Source organism: Heterocephalus glaber, unplaced genomic scaffold, assembly GCF_053883595.1.
Source record: "Heterocephalus glaber isolate CG9 unplaced genomic scaffold, H.glaber_assembly_v1.0 deba00001761, whole genome shotgun sequence".
Classification (NCBI taxonomy): Eukaryota; Metazoa; Chordata; class Mammalia; order Rodentia; family Bathyergidae; genus Heterocephalus; species Heterocephalus glaber.
In genome coordinates, this window is record NW_028258458.1 from 2,512,279 (window position 1) to 2,531,424 (window position 19,146).

The following is a 19,146-nucleotide window of genomic DNA, read 5'->3' on the forward strand; positions in this document are numbered from 1 at the left end:
TGGCTGGTGTGACTGGTGGGTGTCAGGGAGATGCAGGTCAGGCTCGCCCAGGCCTCCCTCTGGGATCTGTGGGGTGTGGTCCAGGCCTCCCGAAGGCCCCGACCTTCAACCCTACAACCTGCGTGCACTGTGCGTCCCAAGCCCCTGGGGGTGGCTTCTGACGCCTCACACGCTGTCGGTGTCACTGAGTAGCTGCTGAGCTGTGTCATGTAGGGAGCAGCAGTGGAGAACCGTACTACTCACCACTAAGTGAGTTTCTCCACCTGCGTGTGTTGGCCCCGTGGAGGTGCGGCCACAGAACCAGGGGCCAGCTGCATCCCAGCCAGTATCTGGAGTGACACCTTGCACACTTTGACATCGGCAAAGCTCTGACTTCAGAAAGCGCATCCACCCTGCTCTAACTGCCTGTGTGTTGCTTTCTGGGTCTTGTGTTTCAGATCTCTTGAGGACGGTCCCAAGGTCCAGAGCAGAGATGTTTGGCGACACTCACGGTGACAGCAGATTCACCCTCAGTGGATCCTCGGCTCACTCCCGTGATGCCAGCAGAGAAGGCCTGCGGGGTGACACCTTCCCAGGACCTTCCTTCCGGTCGAGTGCTGCTTCCATCAGTGATGACAGCTACTTTCGAAAAGAGGGCAGCAGCCGGGATCAGGAATTTGCCCACTCTGACTCCCAAGAGCAGGCTCTTGGCCACCGGAAGCTGGGACATTTCCATTCTCAGGACTGGAAAGTGGCTCTCCGTGGCTCTTGGGAGCAGGACATGGGCCATCCAGTTTCTCAAGAGTCCTCTTGGGCACAGGAGTTTGGTTTGGGTCCTTCCGCTGTGCTGGGGGACCTGGGCTCCTCCAGGCGGCTGGAAAAAGAGCATGTGGAGAAGGAGAGTCTGGAGTATGATGTGGACCGTCCCGGAGAGGCCGACGCCGTGCCCAGGTCCAGTGCGCAGGCCCAGGCCCGGGCCCGTGCTCTCAGCATGGTCCATGAAGGTGGCCTCCTGGGAAAGGGGGACACCCAGGGCCTGCTGATACCCAAGGGCAGTGTCGGGAAGCTTGTCACTCTGAGAAACGTGACCGAGAAAAAGGTGCCCGCTCTGAATCGTGTTACCCCCAAAACTCAGGGCACGAACCAGACCCAGAAAAGCAGCCCGAATCCCAGTGTGGCCCTGAGGACAAACCCCGGGCCAGAGGACCTCCAGCTCCCCACCCTGAAGATCCCTCTGGGGCTAGACCTGAAGAACATCCGGTTCCCCAGGAGGAAGATGAGCTTCGACATCATAGATAAGGCTGACGTCTTCTCCAGGTTCGGGGTCGAGATCATCAAGTGGGCCGGCTTCCACACTGTTAAAGATGACCTGAAGTTCTCCCAGCTGTTCCAGACTCTCTTTGAACTCGAAACCGAAACCTGTGCTAAGATGCTCGCCTCCTTTAAGTGCTCCTTAAAACCAGAGCACAGAGATTTTTGCTTTTTTACTATCAAATTTTTAAAGCACTCTGCTTTGAAAACCCCTCGAGTTGATAATGAGTTTTTAAACATGCTTTTAGACAAAGGTGCTGTGAAGACCAAAAACTGCTTCTTTGAAGTCATCAAGCCCTTCGACAAGTACATCATGCGGCTGCAGGATCGCCTGCTGAAGAGTGTCACACCCCTGCTCATGGCCTGTAACGCCTACGAGCTCAGTGTCAAGCTTAAGACCCTCACCAGCCCCCTGGACCTGGCGCTGGCCCTTGAGACCACCAACTCCCTCTGCCGGAAGTCGCTGGCCCTCTTGGGACAGACCTTTGCCTTGGCGTCCTCTTTCCGGCAAGAGAAAATCCTAGAAGCCATCGGCCTCCAGGACATAGCCCCCTCCCCGGCCTCCTTTCCCAACTTCGAGGACTCCACTCTGTTCGGGAGAGAGTACATCGACCACCTGAAGGCCTGGCTGCTGGCTAGCGGGTGTCCCCTGCGGGTGAAGCGGCCAGGGCCGCAGCCATCACAAGAGGAGGACAAGACGGCCCTCCCTTCCAAACCTGAGATTCCCACCAGGGCCCCAAGCGATGGTGAGGCACACCCTGGGAGTCCCTGCGCGCCTGGTGGCACTCTTTTCCCGTGGGAGATGTCCCCCATAGATGTTCTTCAGTCACCTGTAGCGGATCGTGGTTTGCCACTGGCCAGGGCCCTGCCTGCCCTTCCTCCTACGAACCTGTGCGAGGGCTCTTCGATCCCCAACAGAAGCCCCTGGGTGTTTCTGAGTCACAGACCCCTTTGGAGGCAGGCGGCGGTTTCCCTTTTTTTTGGTACCAGGGATCAGGACCTTCTGCTTTTCGAGGCAGGTGGCAGAACCACTGAGCTAAATCCTCAGCCAGACCCCTTTGGAAATGTCATGGGAAGCCATGGCCTTCGCCAGGGAAACGCACGTGTGTCTGGGCACGGTTTTACCTTGCTTTTCATGAGGCGATCAAGGTTAAGATCTGCAGTTGCAGTGTCCTCCCCACACCCCGGTAGTGGTAGCAGGAAAACCACCTGACACAATTTCTGAGGTGGCCCCAGGCTCCTAAGGGAAGGAGACCTGAAACCCCAGTCATGCCTGTCCCAGGCTCCAGGGGAGGCAGGTTAGGCCCAGCCTGCCTGGGAGGCCGCAGTGGGTGCACGAGGGCTCCCAGGGAGCCTGGGGCCTAGCAGGTGGTAGAGGCACCTGAAACCAGTAGAGAGCTGAGTGTGGGTGGTGACAGCGCCTGGGGCGTCACCCAGCCACCCCCAGGTCGTGCGCACACACCACAGCCACGTCTCTCTTGCTCCTGTGCCTCCATAGCTCATTTGTCCCAGGTTTTTCCCGTTCCCTGCCACCCCTCCTCTTGGGCCCCTGGCCAGCTCAGGGCTTACACGGTCCCCCACCCCGCCTACCCCCTAGCAATGGAGAGCAGTGTGTGGCAGTGCTGTCACAGTGCCCAGGTGTCCCGCGGGTGCAGGGTGCCAGGCTCTGCAGTGCTGGCTGCATTGGGATGCCCATCCCTCGTGAGTAGCCCTCACCTGTCCCTTGGTAGTACCCGTGCTGCCTCTGCATATCTGGGCCTTGCTGTCCGTGCTGCTGGGTAGCCAGTGCCACTGCTGCAGCCGACCCTGCCGGAAGTTCCGGGGTGCTGCCTGCAGTACATGTACCAGTTAGTGCTTTTACTCTTATCTTTGTGACTCCCCCTTCCAAGGGACTGCCACCCCTCCTCCTGAGAGTGGTCGCCTTCCAGCCCTCACTGTGTCAGCCCAGGTGGAGGTGACCACCTTTGCCATGGTCCCCACATTTCACCGTTTTCTGACTGAACTTCAGGTTCTTTTGTAAAATCGTAGAAAACAAGCAGCTCTGTAGAATGAGGCAACAAAGAAGAAAATGCAGTTTCATAGAGGAAACGGTTTGCAGCAGCCTGGCAGTTTCAGGGTGACTTACCCTGTGCAGAGAGCGCGCCTGTGTCTACACTCAGCCCGGGGCCGGGCACCTCCCAGGAGTCTCGCCGAGCACATGAGGCCCTTGCCGGCAAACAAAACTAAATGGACTTCGCGCCAGGGATGTAGCTCAGTGGCAACACATCTGCCTCACAAGCGCAAGGTCCTCAGTTCGATCCCCGGTACCAAAAACAAACAAATTAATCAGGGCTTTTTCTTCATAAATTTATATTTTTTTCTGATTATAAGACATTTGCTAATTTTTTAAAGATTAAAGCACAAATAAAATTAAGGCCTGATACATGTACCATTTATATAAAATCTGTTCTAGTGTATTTCTAATTTTTTTCTCTTCTTTTTTTTTTTTTTTAGCTTTTAGTTTGACTTTTTAATTTGTTCATCGTTTCGAGACAGAGTCTCGATGGGTACTCCATGCTGGCCTTGAACTCACTATGTAGCCCAGGCTGGCCTCAAACTCACGGCAATCTTCCTGCCTCAGCCTCCCAAGTGCTGGGATTACGGACATTCACCTTCACGCCCAGCTCTGTCTCTATTTCTGTATCTTTTCTTCCCACCTTGATATTGAGAATAATAAACTAAACGCTTATTTATTTTGCAGGGCTGGGGAAGGAGCCCAGGGCCTCATACGTGCTAGGCAAGCACTCTCCACATGGCCCTAGATACTTTTTTTTTCCTTTGGTGCTGGGGATCGAACTCGGGTCCTTGCCGCTTTCGGAGCAGGTGGCAGAACCACTGAGCTAAACCCCCGGCCCAGCCCTAGATACTGTTGAGGAGCGCTGTTCATCTAGACCTCTCCGTTTCTGCTGCAGTAGCGTGGGTGTTCTCGTCACTGAGCAAGCGTGAGGATGTTGGTTGCTGGTTCCGCGTGGGTTCTGGGCAAGGCCACTGACGCACTGTCTGCATGTGTCTCAGAAAGCCACTCTGTTCCAACAGTCCTGCAGCGAGCGGACTACAGGATGGTGGACACCATCGACCAGCTCGTCACACGCGTCCTCGAAGGCACCCTGTCTCCCCGGGAGAGAGCCGCTCTCAAGGAGGACCCTGCGTACTGGTAGGTCTGTGGCATGACCGCGGAGCCCTCCATGCGCGTTCCCTGCGGCGGAACCAGGGGAGCTGTCTGTTTTGAGCAGCAATGTCATCTGGTGGGGAGAGCACCTGGCAGATGACATTGACCTGGACTCCAGGTCCCAGCTCTGCCGCAGCCCGGCCGCAGGGCTTTGTCTCTTCCAGGCTAAGCTCAGAGTCCTATGTGCGGTCGTTGGGATGCAGGAGCTGTGCGTGCCGAAGCCCCCAGCAGGACGAGGGTGCGCAGTGGACACTGAGACGCTCCACACCCCTCTCCTTTTCCCTCACTGCCCCCTTTTGGCCACAGAACAATGCTTTACCATTTCCATTGCATGGTTCTCACTTATTTGAGAAAATAAGGAGGAACAGAAAGTAGGGGTAGACCACCTAGTGCCTGACACCCTGACGTTTTCATGTACCGGTGGTTCTTGGCTTTCAGTGGGTTTATGTTCCAGTAAACTCAGTGGAAGCTGAAAATACCACAATGTAAAAGATGCATGTAGGATCACTTCTCGGTCTTTTGGCTAAGATCAAGTGTAAAGATGCATTTAGGCCAGGTGTGGTGGTGCACACCTGTAATCTCAGCTACTTGGGAGGCTGAGGCAGAAGGATTACAAACAGTTAACTTATTGAGACCCCCATATCCAAAAAAAAAGGGCTAGGGATGTAGTTGGATGTGAAAGCTCTGGTTCAGTCTCCGGTACTGGGGGGAAACAGCCGAGATGCAGATGCAGGGTCCCTGATCTCAGTCAGGTCATGTGGAAGGAAGGGAGCAGCTGCCGGGGCACAGGTGGGAGCAGAGTCTGAGCACTCTGGGTGGGAGGTGTCAAGACGGGGAAGGCCAGGTGATTTCCGGTGACTGACGAGCTGAGTGGAGTGCAGCCCAGCAGGCACATGGTCCCCGACAGCCAGGAGACCCAACAGAACCCACAGCTGGCATGCGACACGCCACGTGTGTGAGCCGGGGCAACGGGGTGGGGCCAAAGTCCGGAATCAGCATTGAACAAACGAGAACGAATTGGAGGTGTGATGTGTAAGGAAACCGACATCGAGAAGGAGTGGTGTCCCCTCGGTGAGCAGAGGACACGCCCGAAAGAGACTCGGTCTCAGCAGAACGGCCAGAATGAGCAGCCGCCAGGTGAGAGGGTGTTGCGTCCTGGAAACCGGAACTGATAGTCATGAAAAAGAACCCATCACAGGTCTTGTATTCGAAAACCCAGGCCTTGGACTTAAAATCTCAGCACTGGCTGGTGGAGTAGTCACTACTGAGAGGGCCAAGGGACTGACCCTGGAGAGCCCGTCGCCTTGAGCCCCTGCAGACAGCTTTGTCCAGAGACACGAGGAAAGAGTCATGTAGGAAGTGACAAAGACGAGTGGGCTCAGCTTCCGGGGATGTACGTAATCGGTGCGTCTGTGGTGCGTGGGTGTCTTAGCGAAAGCATCCGTGGGACTTGACACAAAGCAAAGCCTTTCTGCCGGATTGCACCCAGCCAGTCCCTGAGCCCTGTGCTGCCCTCGCCTACCTGGTTCTAGCTGTTCCGTTGATGCCCTGTAAAGGGACATGGAACTGTGCGCGCTTCCCATCAGTGCCCAAGCCTCCTTTCTTGCTGGTGCCTGCCCATCAGCAGCAGGGGACTGGTGTCCACCCCCGCCCCGCCCCTCATGTGACACCTCACACCTCACCTGCACTCTGCCATCTCCAGCTGCCCTGGAACACCCGATACGGTGTGCAGGCTGTGCACGGAGCTGTTATACCTGGAGAGAGGTTCGCACGCATCCAGCAGACGTAGGTCCTCAGTTGAACATTGTTAATCTGGGATGGGATGAATCTAAGGTACAGAAGTAGTATGTGTTCCATAGACGCTATGCTTCAGACTAGGCTTGGAGAGTAGACAGCATCTTGCTGTGTTGCCCAAGCTGGCCTTGAACTCCTGGCTCTAGCAACCGTTCTGTGTCAGCCTCCCAAGTAGCTGGGGGCACAGGGCCACACTCTTGTGCCCGGCTTGAAAATGTCTTTCTGTTTGCATTAGTTGGGTTTCTCTAGCAGAGCATAACCAGCAGGAAATCTGTATGTGATTCTGCAAGGGATTTATGAGGTAGCTCTCAGCACCAGAGGCAGGAGCGCTGGCACTGGCCTATGGGCTGGGGAGCTGGGCCCCAGGAGCTGCTCCACCACAGAACAGAGCGACCGGGAGCTTGCTGGGGAGTCGCCAGGGTGACGCTGCCAGCAGCAGACGCGCTTCCTCCTCCTCTCCCTTTCGCTCCACCCAGCCCATGGTTTGGCAGCACTGCATCTGGGATGAGTCTCGCCCCTCAACCTGCTGGCCTCGCTGGCATCTGTGCACACACCCAGAACTCACTAGTGCCCAGCAAGTGCGTAGCTCACCGAGCTGCCCAGACTGGCCTCGGATCTGTGAGCCTCCCGCCTCTACCTCCTGAGTAGCTGGAACATAGGCGTGTGCCATGGTGCCAGCTTCCCACTAAGTCTGGGCACGGGGAATCAGACTGAAGTGAGAAAGACTTAGAAGGAAGCGCCTAGGAGGAGCGAGCTGCACTGAGTGCAGCCAGGACAGCTGAAAGGGCGACTTCAGGCACATTTCTTAGAAAGGACCACAGAGGCGGAAAGTGTTCCAGAAGGGGGGGGGGGGCGGCAGGGGTTCCGCTCCCGCCTCTCAAACGCAAGGTCCCGAGTTTGATCCCCGGTACCAAAAAAAAAAAAAGAACATTCAGCCCCCCAAGCGTGAATGGAAGTGGTAACAAAAGTCCACAGACCCCAGAAGCAGAGTGGTGGTGGGGATGAGGTGGCCAGGGAATGGGAAACAGTGTCCGGGCGTGGGCTTGGGTGCGTGACCCCTGTCCTCCCTCCCCATCCCATGCTGGGGACGAGCCCGGGGCTTCATGCCTGCTGTGGTGCCGAGCGCGCGCGCGTGTGTGCGTGCGTGCGTGCGTGCGTGTGTGTTAGGCAAACGCTCACCACAGCCTCAGCCCATCCTCCCTCTCCTGTCCACCCTGTCCCTGTCACTGTGACTAGTCCTGTGGTGCAACAGCTGGCGCCCACACCCTGTTAGTCCTTGGCAGGTCTCACCAGCCCTGCCCCAAATGCTGACCCTCGCGGGACCTTTGCAGGGCATCCCGTGTGCCTGCCATGGTGCTGATAGCGTTGAGCCCCTGGTGGCCCCACGCCCCCATGTCCCCAGGACTGGGCTGTGTCATGAGGACCCATGAGCTGAGTCCCTCATGGCTGCCGAGGATGGGAAGGGAGAAGGAGCCCAGCCGATGGTCCTGCGGTCACTCTGGGCAGGGTGGGCATCCTGGGCCTTGCTCTAGGTCCTCGAGACGCACACGGAGCCTGGACAGCAGAAGGGCTGCCACTTGGGGAGGGTTCTCAGAGCTGGGAGCAGTGCCTCATGCCTGGAATCCCAGCCCTCTGGGAGGCTGAGGCGGGAGGACGGCAAGCTCAGCCCAACTTAAGGAGACCCTGTCTCATACTAAAAAGAGCTGGACTTAAGGCTCAGTGCTGGGGCTTGCCTGGCCCAGCAGGATGCATCTTCCATCCCCAGCAGCTCCGGGTGGGGGCTGGTGCAGTGCTGTCCCACACATGCCCTCCGCCTGCCTTGCCCCTAGGTTCCTGTCCGACGAGAACAGCCTGGAATACAAATACTACAAGCTGAAGCTGGCTGAGGCCCAGCGAGGGAGCCAGACCCCAGCGAGCATGGACCGGAAGCCGGCCCCGTCCGAGTGCGCCGTGAGGGCCATGCTGTACGCGCGAGCCGTGCAGAGTCTCAAGAGGAGGCTGCTCCCAGGCCAGCGGCGGCGCCTGCTCCGCACCCACGGCCTCCGCGGCTGGAAGGCCAGGCGTGCAACCACGGGGACCCAGACACTCCTGTCCTCGGGCACCAGGCTGAAGCCCCTTGGGCGACAGCCCAAGCTGCCCCCACCAGAGGGGAACTGCGGTGCCAAGGACTGCCCACCAGACCCCACCAGAGCCCCTCCTCGGGACACCAGCCCGGCCCCCAAGTCCTCCAAGCCTGGGGGAGCTGCTGCCACGGCTGCCAAAGCCCCAGGGACCTCTGCCCCCTGCGACCCTTCAGACCAGGGTGAGTGCATGTGCCTCCCATCTCCGGGGCCTGTGGGACTGGGCAGTGTGGAGAGGTGGCAGGCACAGTCACCCTCTTGCTGAGGGTGCTCTGGGGTCCTGGTGCCGGGCACTTTCCTTGGCAAGTATAGAGTGCAGAGTCCAGTCTTTCCCAGAAAGCGGCGTGGTATTGAGAGGACCATGCCTGCCTCTCTCCTGCTTTGAGTTCTGTTTTGTGAGATCCTGGGGTAGAGCCCAAGGCTGTGCTTGCTCAGCCAGCATTCCGAGCTGCAGCCTAGGCCCTGCCAAGAGTCTCCATCTGCAGAGGCTGCAGCCCCGCCCACCCTGGGGCGGCCCTGTCCCCGTCCTGACTCCTGGCCAAGGTGTGGCTCACCACCTGCCCCACAGAGCTGTAGCTAGCATGACCATGATGTGTCCTGCTCACTGTCTGACCCCTTCCTGGGTGGCCAGCCCTGCTCCCGGCTGCCCACCGCAGTGTCTGCTGAGCTGGGTCCGCCTGGGGGCAGCGGCAGCGGCCCAGGAGAGGGTCAGGTGTGGTTCCGTCAGGCAGCAAGGCAGGAGAGCTGGGAGCTGGCACCTGGCACTTCCGCCATGGCTGGTCTACCAATTCCAGGAGGGGAAACAGTCCCTGCTCCCAGGACAGCTGCAGAGCCCAGGGCCCAGGGAAGGACCCACAGGTCAAGGCTCCAGAGTGAAGTCAGATGCTGTGTGTTGTAGTTGACCCAAAGACCATGGAGACTGCAGAGAAACTGGCCAGGTTCGTCGCCCAGGTGGGACCAGAGATCGAGCAGTTCAGCATAGAGAACAGCGCGGACAACCCGGACCTGTGGTGCGTACCCCACTCATGTGCTGTGAGCGCACAGGGCCCCCACGGCCTGCACCGTGGGCAAGAGGGGAGCTCCCCGGAGGACGCCGGGTCTTCGTCTGGGGACAGCAGGGTGAGGACGTGCAGTCTGAGAGGTGGCATCCACTCGGGGACAGTGTGTGCTCTCCAGGCCTCAGGTGGGTCAGCCCGGTGCCACCTAGCCTGGTGCTGGCAGGCACAGGCTGGCACTCGGGGAGCTTTCCTTTGGGAGCTCCTGGGTCTCCACCGAACAACTGTCTGGGTCCCTTCCTGGGGCAGTGCAGAGGGCAGGGCCCTGTGTCCCCACCCTGGACATGACCTTGCTGGGGATCTGGGCCCTGCTGCTTCCAGCTCGCTGGGGACCTCCGGTGTGGCACAGCGGTCCCTTTACATGGGGAACATGTGCGTCTGACACGTTCTAGTGCTTTGAGAGCCTCCCTCTCAGGGCTGTGGTTGTGACCAGTTTGTCGTCATGACAAGTTCGTTTGTGTCTGCTTAGATTGAATTTAAGGTTTTCTTCACTTTTTAAGTATAGCGCTCATGTTGTTGTAGTAAAAAATCACAAAACGGGAGCCAGGGATTTAGCTCAGTGGTTTCGCCACCTGCTGTGCAAGCTCAAGGACCCAAGGTCGATCCCCAGTACCAAAAAAAAAAATCACAAAAGGTTTTCAGCACTCAGGAGGCTGAGACAGGAGGATGGCCATGAGTTCAAGGCCAGCCTGGGCTACCTAGCGAGACCCTGTCAGAAAACACACACAGACATCACAAAAGCCTTGCAAACTCCAGCTAGCGCCGTCCTCACGCACGCCTCCTCTCGTCATGCTGGTGCCTCACGTGTGCACGTTTTTCCCTCTTCCTGCTCCCTTTTTTTTCTCTTCCGGTACTGAGAGGGAACCCAGGGCCTACATTCTCAGCGCTTTCTTATTTTTTGTTCTGAAACGAGGTGTGTCCAAGCTCCCCAGGCTGGCCTTGGCCTTGGCGCCCTCCTGCCCCAGCCTCCTGGGTGGCTGGGTTTCCCAGCCGGCTCCGTAGTCTGGAGGCAAGGGCTCCCCACCGGCCGCGCCCGCACCACGTTTCTTCATCTTCGCCTCCTCGCTGGGGTTTTGGACTCTTGCTTCCTCGAGCTCTAGGACCCCTCCCTCACCTCTGATGTGGACGCACGCATTCCCACCACTCTGACTCGTGTTTGCCTTGGTGGTATGTTTCCGAGACAGAAGTGTTTTATGTAGTCACAGTTTTTCAGTGTGTTCTTTCACTGCAGCTGGATGTTGTGTCGTACTTTTCTCCAAACCCACACAAGGAGATTTACGGCCGGGTGTGGTGGCGCAGGCCTGTAGTGCCAGTGCTCTGGATAGCTGAGACAGGAAGATCGCAAATCCAAGCCCAGCCTGAGCGGTTTAATGACCCACAGCAAAGATGAAAGGGCTGGGCCATAGCCTGGTGGCACAGTGCTGCATGCTCGCCCTGCCCAGCCCGTGCGTTTGCGTGGGCCTCTGGTGCTTCCGTTCAGGTCTCCTGTCCGTGCAGGGGCGTTTGGGTGCAGAGCGCGGCGCAGCTGTAGCGTGGATGTTTCTCTGGACACCCATGCGGCTGCCCTGCGCGTGGCAGTGCGAGACTGCCTTCCCTCGGGCTTGCGGTGCGCACACAGCCTGGCTCTCTCTGCAGCTGTGGGGCGCGGTCTCGCTCGGACTCGTGCAGAGCCCCTGACACTTCCCGAGCGTCACAGCCATCCCAGGCTGAGCGCAGGAAAGCGTCTTTATGGGACACGCTTGTCCGGTGTTGAGGGAGCTGGAACCTCCACGGGTCGAGGGCTCTTCGCCTGGACCAGGCTGTCGTGCCCCAGGGGTATCAAGCAGAAGTTAGGACAGAGGTAGCCACGGGCCCCGGGCACGGGGAGCCTCCGCCACGCGCCCTCGGCCACTCCGTGGGATGTGGCATTGCGTGAGCTGGGCCAGCTCAGCGTCCTGGCCAGCCCGGTCTCCCCACTCGTCCCTTGGGCCCTTTGCCTCCACCCGCCGTAAGCAGCCCGCTGTCCTCGCAGGGCCTGCCAGCATCAGGCCTGTCTGGGTTGCGCTGTGACCCGTGTGTCTCCATGTCCCAGGTTTCTCCATGACCAGAACAGCTCCGCGTTCAAATTCTACCGGAAGAAAGTGCTGGAACTGTGTCCCTCCATCCAGTTCACATCATCGCCTCTGACCCTGCCCGCGGGGGGTGGTAGCCAGAGTGGGGACTCTGAGGAGAGCCCCACAGGCACCGTAGAAGGGGAAGGGGAACCGGAGGACCAGGGCCCTGTGCAGGAAGTGGAGCTGGAGAGCCCTGAGGTGATCCAGGAGGAGGAGGAGGAGGAGGAGGGCGACGAGGCAGACGAGGAGGACACAGAGGGGGCTGCTGCCCGTGGGACTCCCAGGCCAGGCGTGGGCGCCACCGAGGCGGGGGCTGCTGAGGGCCGCCCTCCCGCTGATGGCCTCCCCGGTGAGGCTGCTGAGGACGACACGGCCACAGCTCCTGGCCTGTCGCAGACCGCCACGGGCACCTGCTTCCCCCGGAAGAGGATGAGCAGCAAGTCCCTGAGAGTCGGCATGATACCGGCCCCCAAGCGGGTGTGCCTCATCCAGGAGCCCCAAGGTGGGTGCAGGCTCCTACTGGGGCCCCTGGGGGAGTCCCGGGCCAGGGCCGGGGACCTGCGTGTGGGGTCTGGGGTGTCCGTGTAGCTCAGGGGCTTTGCGCAGTCCAGTGGCAGGAGGCTGTGCCCAGGCTGATGTGTCCTCCCTGGCTGGCGCACCTCTGTGGGCACCCGGCCCCTCGGGCTTTTCCTGCCCTGCTCTGGGGAGCAGCTGCCTTCCCCACCCCACCAGACCTGGGGCGCCATCCTGCTCCAGCCCTGCTGCTGGCCGTAGGCAGCTGCACACACCTGCCAGGGGGCTGTGGGTGACTGGCCCCTTCCCAGGCAGCGGTAACCATGGCTCCTCTGCGTGGCCCCTGCCTCCTTCCTGCCCACTGCTCCTCGGGGTACCTGGGGTCAGGTGCTTCCTGCTTGGGATGCCGTCAGTTCTTCTGCTGTGTGAAGAGATCAGGGCATCTTCACAAACAGCAGCAGCAACGATGGTTCGACTCCGTGCCACAGGGTTCTCGGCCGGCAGCAGGGATCTCTGGTCACCTGGATGGGCAGTGTCTCCTGGCGTTGGTGGTTGAAGCCCCGCACACATGGGGTGGGGCTCTGGGACAGGCCCTCTGCGCCACTCCCTCTGAGAAGATAGGAGGGAGCGGAGGATGTGTGGGTGTGTCTCTGTCTTGCAGTCCATGAGCCGGTCCGGATCGCCTACGACAGGCCTCGGGGACGCCCCCTGTCCAAAAAGAAGGTGAGTGCGGCCAGCCGCAGGGCCTCACTCGACGCGCGCTCAGAGCTGGGCTTTGAAAGGCACTGCCGTCCGCCCGTGCTTACGCTGTAGTCACATCCCAAGCTGCAGTGCCCCCAGCTGCTCAGAAGGCTGAGGCAGGAGGGCTGCTCGAGAGCCTGGGCAACATGTCCAGTCCCTGGTAAAACCCACAGTTCTGTCCCCAGCTCAGATGCTCATGGACAAGAAGAAACAGAGAAAGGCTTCTCCTGGGACTTCTTTTTTGGTACCAGGGACAGTTTTCCCCTGTGCTGCTGGGAATGGAGCTCCGGGCCTCATGTATGCTCGGCAGGCGCTCGCCACTGAGCCCCACCTCATGTCCTTTTTCTTTCTTTTTTTTTTTTTTCTTTTTCTTCTTATTTAAAAAAAAGCTTTTTTTTTTTTGGTACCGGGGATCGAACTCGGAACCTTGCACTTGGGAGGCAGGCGCCAGAACCACTGAGCTAGATCCCCAGCCCCTAAAATTTTTTTTTTTGAGACAGGGTTTTACTACATTGCCCACCCTGGCCTCAAACCTCTGATCGTCCTGCCTCAGCCTCCCCAGTAGTTGGGATCACAAGTGTGCTTCAGTTGCCCCTCTAAGGGGGCTTTTTAAATCCACTCTGAGCCTAGGAGGGTAACCGGGTAAGCCCGCAGGTGGGGGCTCTGAGAGGTCAAGAGTGCTGAGGAGGGCAAGGGGGGTGTGGGCCAAGCTCAGGACCTGGGAAGCAGCAGCCACAGACTCTCGCAACCTGGTAAAGCAAAGCAACTGGGAGGGGGAAGAGGGCAGGCCGGGGGCCCGGGCAGGGACATGGCCACGGGCCTGCAGAGAGGTGTGGAGGGCACAGCTGGGCAGAAGCCCAGGCCCAGGTCGGCAGGAGGACAGCACGCTGCCGGGCAGGCATGGAGTGACAGGGTGGGGAGCGGTCACATGAGGCGCAGCACAGGCCAGCACCGTGGTCCCATCCCCGTTTGGGGGTTGTTTTCAGACAGGTTCTCACTCTGTAGCTCTACCTACCCTTGAACTCACCGTGTAGCCAGGCTGGCCTGGAACTGGTGACAATTCTCCTGTCTCAGCCTCCCCAGTGCTGGGGTTACTGGCATGCACCACCATGCCTGGCTTTGGCTGTGGCTGTTCTCTGTGAGGCAGGCCCCAGGGCCTCCCCGTGGCCCTGCTGCTGGGAAGCTGACACGCCGGGCCTTGTCTCTCCCCAGAAACCCCAGGACCTGGACTTCGCCCAGCAGAAGCTGACGGACAAGAACGTGGGCTTCCAGATGCTGCAGAAGATGGGCTGGAAGGAGGGCCGCGGCCTGGGCTCCTGTGGCAGAGGCATCCGGGAGCCTGTCAGCCTGTATGTGGCGGGGGGCACTCCCATGTGACACGGCCGCTCATGGGCCTCAGGACCAAGTGGTGCTCTGGGGTTGTTCCAGAGGCCAGGGTTGGGGACCTGAGACCCCATGGGTGAGCCCAGTGGGCGTTTCGGTGCTGCTGGGCAGTACTGGCAGAGCCAGGCTCCTGCCGGGACCTGGGCTCCGTGGGGGTGGGGGTGAGGGTGCCCGCCTTCCTGTAACAGGGGCTTGGCTTTCCCTTCTTGCCATGACCCCACTTCTCTGCAGGGGAGCTGCCTCGGAGGGGGAGGGCCTGGGTGCTGAAGGCCCCGAGCAGAAGGAGGACACATTCGATGTCTTCCGCCAGCGGATGATGCAGATGTACAGACACAAGCGGGCCAACAAATAGGTACGTGCGGACCGCACCTGGGAGCCACAGTATCTGCCGCTGCCCTGGTGGGTCTCGCTCCCCCAAAACATCAGATGCCATCACAGAATATTGAAGTCAGGCACGGGGGCACACGCCTGTAATCCCAGCACTTGGGAGGGCGAGGCAGGAGGATCACAAGTTCAAGGCCAGCTCGGGTTACATAGCAAGACCCTGTCTTGAAACAAAGAAGTAGATCAATAAAATCGCCTCATTGTGCGAGGGAAACAACAGTGTGCACACAGCCGTGTCCGCTCCTGGCCTTCCCGCGCTTTCGGTCTTGCCCAGCCCACACTGAGTGGCCTCCGTTGCAGGCAGAGCATTACAGCCCGCCCACTGGCTGCTCCTTGCCACCTCACACCGGAGCAGGCCGCTGCTGGCCGCTCTCTGGTGACGGCCAGCTGCCACATCACGCAGCCTGGGTGCAGACTGCCCCGTCAGAAGAGGGCCGCATGTAGCAGCCACCCCCATCCTTCCTGGGGCCCTGTCCCCTTGCTTTTACCGGCTATGGACCTGGGAACCTCCTCAGACCCCTCGGGCCTTCTCGGGTGACCTCCGAAGTCCATTTGAGTGCAGCGCGCTCTTCTGATGGAGCCAGTTGCCCGCACACACCCGCCACCCTGGGCTGTCCAGCACCGCGGTGTGGATGCGGCTGCACAGGCTGGGTGCTGGGCAGCCGGCTGGGCCTGCCCTCCCCTGGGTCTGTCTCCATTCCTCCTCTGAAGGTGGCACGACCACCAGACAGTGCTCCTGGGAGTTTGGCATGGTCACAGGTCGCCTCCTTGCCCTTCTGCACCACTGCCCAAGCTGTGAGCCCAGGTCTCCCCAGGCCACCACCGCTGCTGCCTTTTGTGAACGTATGAGTAATGTGTCTTGCCTAAAACGTGCCAAGAGACTGGGCGGGCGTTCAGCAGCAGCAGCAGCACCACCTCACTGGCCTCGTCCGGGAGTCGTTACGCTGGAGACTTGCCCACACCTGACTAGACACTGCCAAGAAGAGACAGTGGGTCCTCTTTCACACAGCTCGGCTCCCTGCAGAAGGCTGGGGCATCCACTCCCTGCCTACAGCAGCTGCGGGGGTTGTTTTAAAGCCAGGTGTGCTGGTGCACACCTGTCAGCACAGTGTTCTGGAGGCTGAGGCAGGAGGATCACCGTGAGTTCAAGGCCAGCCTGGACTACATAGTGAGACCCAGCTCCAAAAAGAAAAAGTCCTATTGTACGGAGTAGGAAGGCAGCTCAGGGTGGCCCAAAGCCACAACTGGTTGCCATTCTGAACCTGCAGGGGCCTCACTGTCCAGTCCCTGCTGCATGTGACTGCAGGCAGAGCTCTTAGGCTGACCCGGCCCACCCTTGTAAGCAGTGGCATTGGAGTTTTCAGTTCATCCTCAAACCTGGGAAACTTGCATCCCACTGGCACCCCAGGGTGGGGACCTCAGTGGCGAGGGTGTCACATGGATCTGCATGAGAAGGGCCACTTCCCCAGGCTGGGGCCGCGCTCCCTCAAGGCTACAGCCCGCCCATGGGCCTCCTGAAGGTGCAGCGCCAGGCCCCACTGGCTTCCGGTCACCCTGTTGCTGCGTCTGTCCAGCCCCAAGGAGCTGGCCTGCAGGGCGGGGCTGGCACAGGGCTCTGCACTGTCTGCTGTCCGCCCTAACTCCAGCAGCCTCGGTGGGGTGTGGTGTGCACTCGGCTGTATGTGCACCCTGCACGCCCACCCTGGGGGCCGAGGCAGGAGGGTCTGCAGTCCCAGCCCGGCCTGGGCAGCTCAGTGCAGAGGCCCCTCAGGGGCCCAGGCTGCCACACTGTGGTGGGCGCCAGGGGCCGGGTCGGCAGGGAGGGAGTGAGCACTGTGCACACACATGGCCTGCTCCAGTCAGTATCATTTCTGTCCTGGCTACAGGGTCCCCGAGAGGACGACGGGCATCTGACAGCGCCGAGCTGCCACCCCGGGTATGACCGTCCCCGGCTTGTTTCCGTCCCTGGGATCCCATAGGCAGTGTTAGTGATCTGGTCCTCTGTCTAACCTAGAAGACGTTCGTGATGTTACCAAAACGAAGTTTTGTTTCCTAAGACTAAGAAGTTGTGAATGTTGTCAATCATTAGTGGTTGCAATAAATGTAGAGAAGACCTGGCTCACTGTGGTCCCTGCTGCACCGCCAGCTCCCGGCCCCTCCTGGGGGTCCCCTGCCAGCAGGGGAGCTGGGGCCAGGAGCCGCTGAGGGCCTCACTGCACCAAGCCCCATGCCCCTTGTCTCCATGCAACTCTGCCAGTCACCACTGGGGAGAGGGCGCAGCAGGGACAAGGACGGGGCTGGTGCTATGCCCAGGACGGGTGCTGGCATGAGGAGGGTCGCAGACCTGCAGGGCTGGAGAGCCCTAGTCTGCGGAGGGAGCCGTGTCCTCAACACTTCCCCCCAAGCCGAATTGGGCCCGGAGGTGGAGCAGGGACAGGGTCCTCCTGCCCAGGGCTGGGGAAGGTGACAGACTCAGTTTCCCTGAAGGTGGGAGGGCCCCCCCTGAAGGGACCCTTCCTGCTGAGAGGAGGCCTGGCCAGGACTGGGGAGCAGCCTGTGAAAGATGAGCAACCACCCACACAGGCCACACCCAGTGGTGCGCACCTGTGGCCTCAGCACTCAGGAGGCTGAGGCAGGATTGAACTGTGGGCTGGGCTGTAACGAGCTTTCTGGGCTCAGCCAGGCCTTGGCACTGCAGTGAGTAAGTGAGTGGATGGACAGACGGATGGATGGGACAGAGTGCAGCACAGGCTCCCTCCTTCCCCAGAGAGGGAACCCAAGGACACATGCAGGCCTGAAGCATGAGGCGAGGCTGGCCTGGTGCTGGGTTTTACTTTTTGTTTTTTAAGTTACCACCTGGCTGAAATCTGAGGCATCATGGGGTGTTCTGGGGACAAGTGAAAGTCCCCTCCAAGGGCGTTGGACACGGTGATGGCTAACAGCCGTGTTTCGTACAGGACCCTGAACACACAAATGGTACTTCTTGCCTTGTACTCGGTCACCTCTTCACTTAAAATTTTTCTGAGAAAAAAATATTTTGGGGCCTGGGGTGTGGCTTAGTGGGTTCCATCCCCAGCACTGAGAAGTGGGAGGGAGGTGGCGCACACCTGTAACCCCAGCACTTGGAAGGCTGAGGCAGGGGGATTGCCACAAGGTTGAGGCCAGCCTGGGCCACACAGCGAGACCCTGTATGAACAACCACAAAAAAGGAAGGCACAGTCCCAGATTCAATCCCCAGTACCAAAAAAAAACAACCACTGGGGATTTGGCTCAGTGGCTCTGCCACCTGCCTCGAGAGTGCAGGGTCCTGAGTTCGATCCCCAGTACCAAAAAAAACCACAGAGTGGCCCTGCACAGTGACTAGTCCTGGCCACGGCAGCCCTCTGGACCCCACAACCTCACATTCCATGGAAGCCAGCCCATTCCCCAGTGGGGAAACTGAGGCTGCACAGTCTATCTCAGCTCACGCTCTGGGCCTAGGACCCCTGGCCGGCTGCATCTGGTTCAATCTCTCCTGGTGCAGAGCTGGGCACCGAACCATGGGCCTCTTGCACGCCGGGCCAGCGCTCACCACTGAGCTGCACCCTGGCCCCTTGGGCCTTTGCGGCGCGCCACATGCACATCCTCGACCCCATGTGTGCGCCCACCGGCGTGCACACGTGCACCACATCCATGAATGAGCAGGCCGCTGGTTCCCTGCTCCTGGCCCTGAGAACCTTGAATTGCAGGTGTCCTGTGACTCCTGAAGACGCCACAAGAGGGACCCCACGAGCTGACCGTGTTTGTCAGTGGCCCTCTAAAGATGGTTTTGTTTTTTGTTTTGTAGCACTGGGGCTGGAACCCTGGGGCTTGTGCATGCTATGTAAGTGCTCTACCCTTGAGCTATATCCCAAGCCATTTATTTGAATGTATTTATGTTTGTGGTACTGGGGATTGAACCCCAGGGCACTCTACCACTTAGCTACATTCCCTGCAGTTGTCTCATTTTTTTATTTTGAGACAGGCTCTAAGTTGCCCAGGCTGGACACAAACTGGCCATCCTATTCCTTCAGCCTCCTGAGTAGCTGGGACTACAGGTGTCCACTACCACCACTCCCATCAACACCGGGGCACTGGCTTGATTTTACTTATTTATTTTTTGGTTTTTTGAGACAGTGTCTTGCTATGTAGTGTGGGCTGGCCTTGAACTCACTACGTAAGCCATGCTGGCCTTGAATTCATGGGGATCCTCATGCCTCTGCCTCCTGAGTGCTGGGATTACAGTCACATGGTACCACACCTGGCCCCACTTGCTTGATCTTAGAGAAAGCCTATGTCTTGGGAGACAGGCATGACCATGCAAGGTGTGACTGCCCACAGATGTATGCTGAGCAATGTATGCTGAATGCTGGGTGGAGCAAATGGGAGGAAGGACTAACAGAAAGGCCTTTAGCCTGGCATGGCCATGGGCAACTGCTGTCCCAGCTACTCAGGAGGCTGAGGCAGGAAATCACTGGAATCCAGGAGTTCAAGACCAGCACGGGCAACATCGAAAGACCCTGTCTCAAGACAGAACAAAACCTTCT

General features: G+C 59.3%; 1 protein-coding gene across 3 annotated transcripts in view; it reads left to right on the forward strand.

Moving 5' to 3' along the window:
• Sugp2 (SURP and G-patch domain containing 2) overlaps positions 1-16,699 on the forward strand; it is a 22,177-nt gene extending 5,478 nt beyond the window's left edge. For all 3 annotated transcript variants that reach the window (XM_013068709.3, XM_013068711.3, XM_021251021.2), the window contains exons 3-11: positions 438-2,036; positions 4,366-4,483; positions 8,122-8,594; positions 9,311-9,422; positions 11,539-12,062; positions 12,735-12,796; positions 14,027-14,163; positions 14,429-14,549; positions 16,468-16,699. In XM_013068709.3, coding sequence (XP_012924163.1) covers positions 438-2,036; positions 4,366-4,483; positions 8,122-8,594; positions 9,311-9,422; positions 11,539-12,062; positions 12,735-12,796; positions 14,027-14,163; positions 14,429-14,549 — 3,146 coding nt within the window. In that variant the 3' untranslated portion in view covers positions 16,468-16,699. The remainder of the gene's footprint in view (positions 1-437; positions 2,037-4,365; positions 4,484-8,121; positions 8,595-9,310; positions 9,423-11,538; positions 12,063-12,734; positions 12,797-14,026; positions 14,164-14,428; positions 14,550-16,467) is intronic.
• Positions 16,700-19,146: the final 2,447 nt, after the last annotated feature.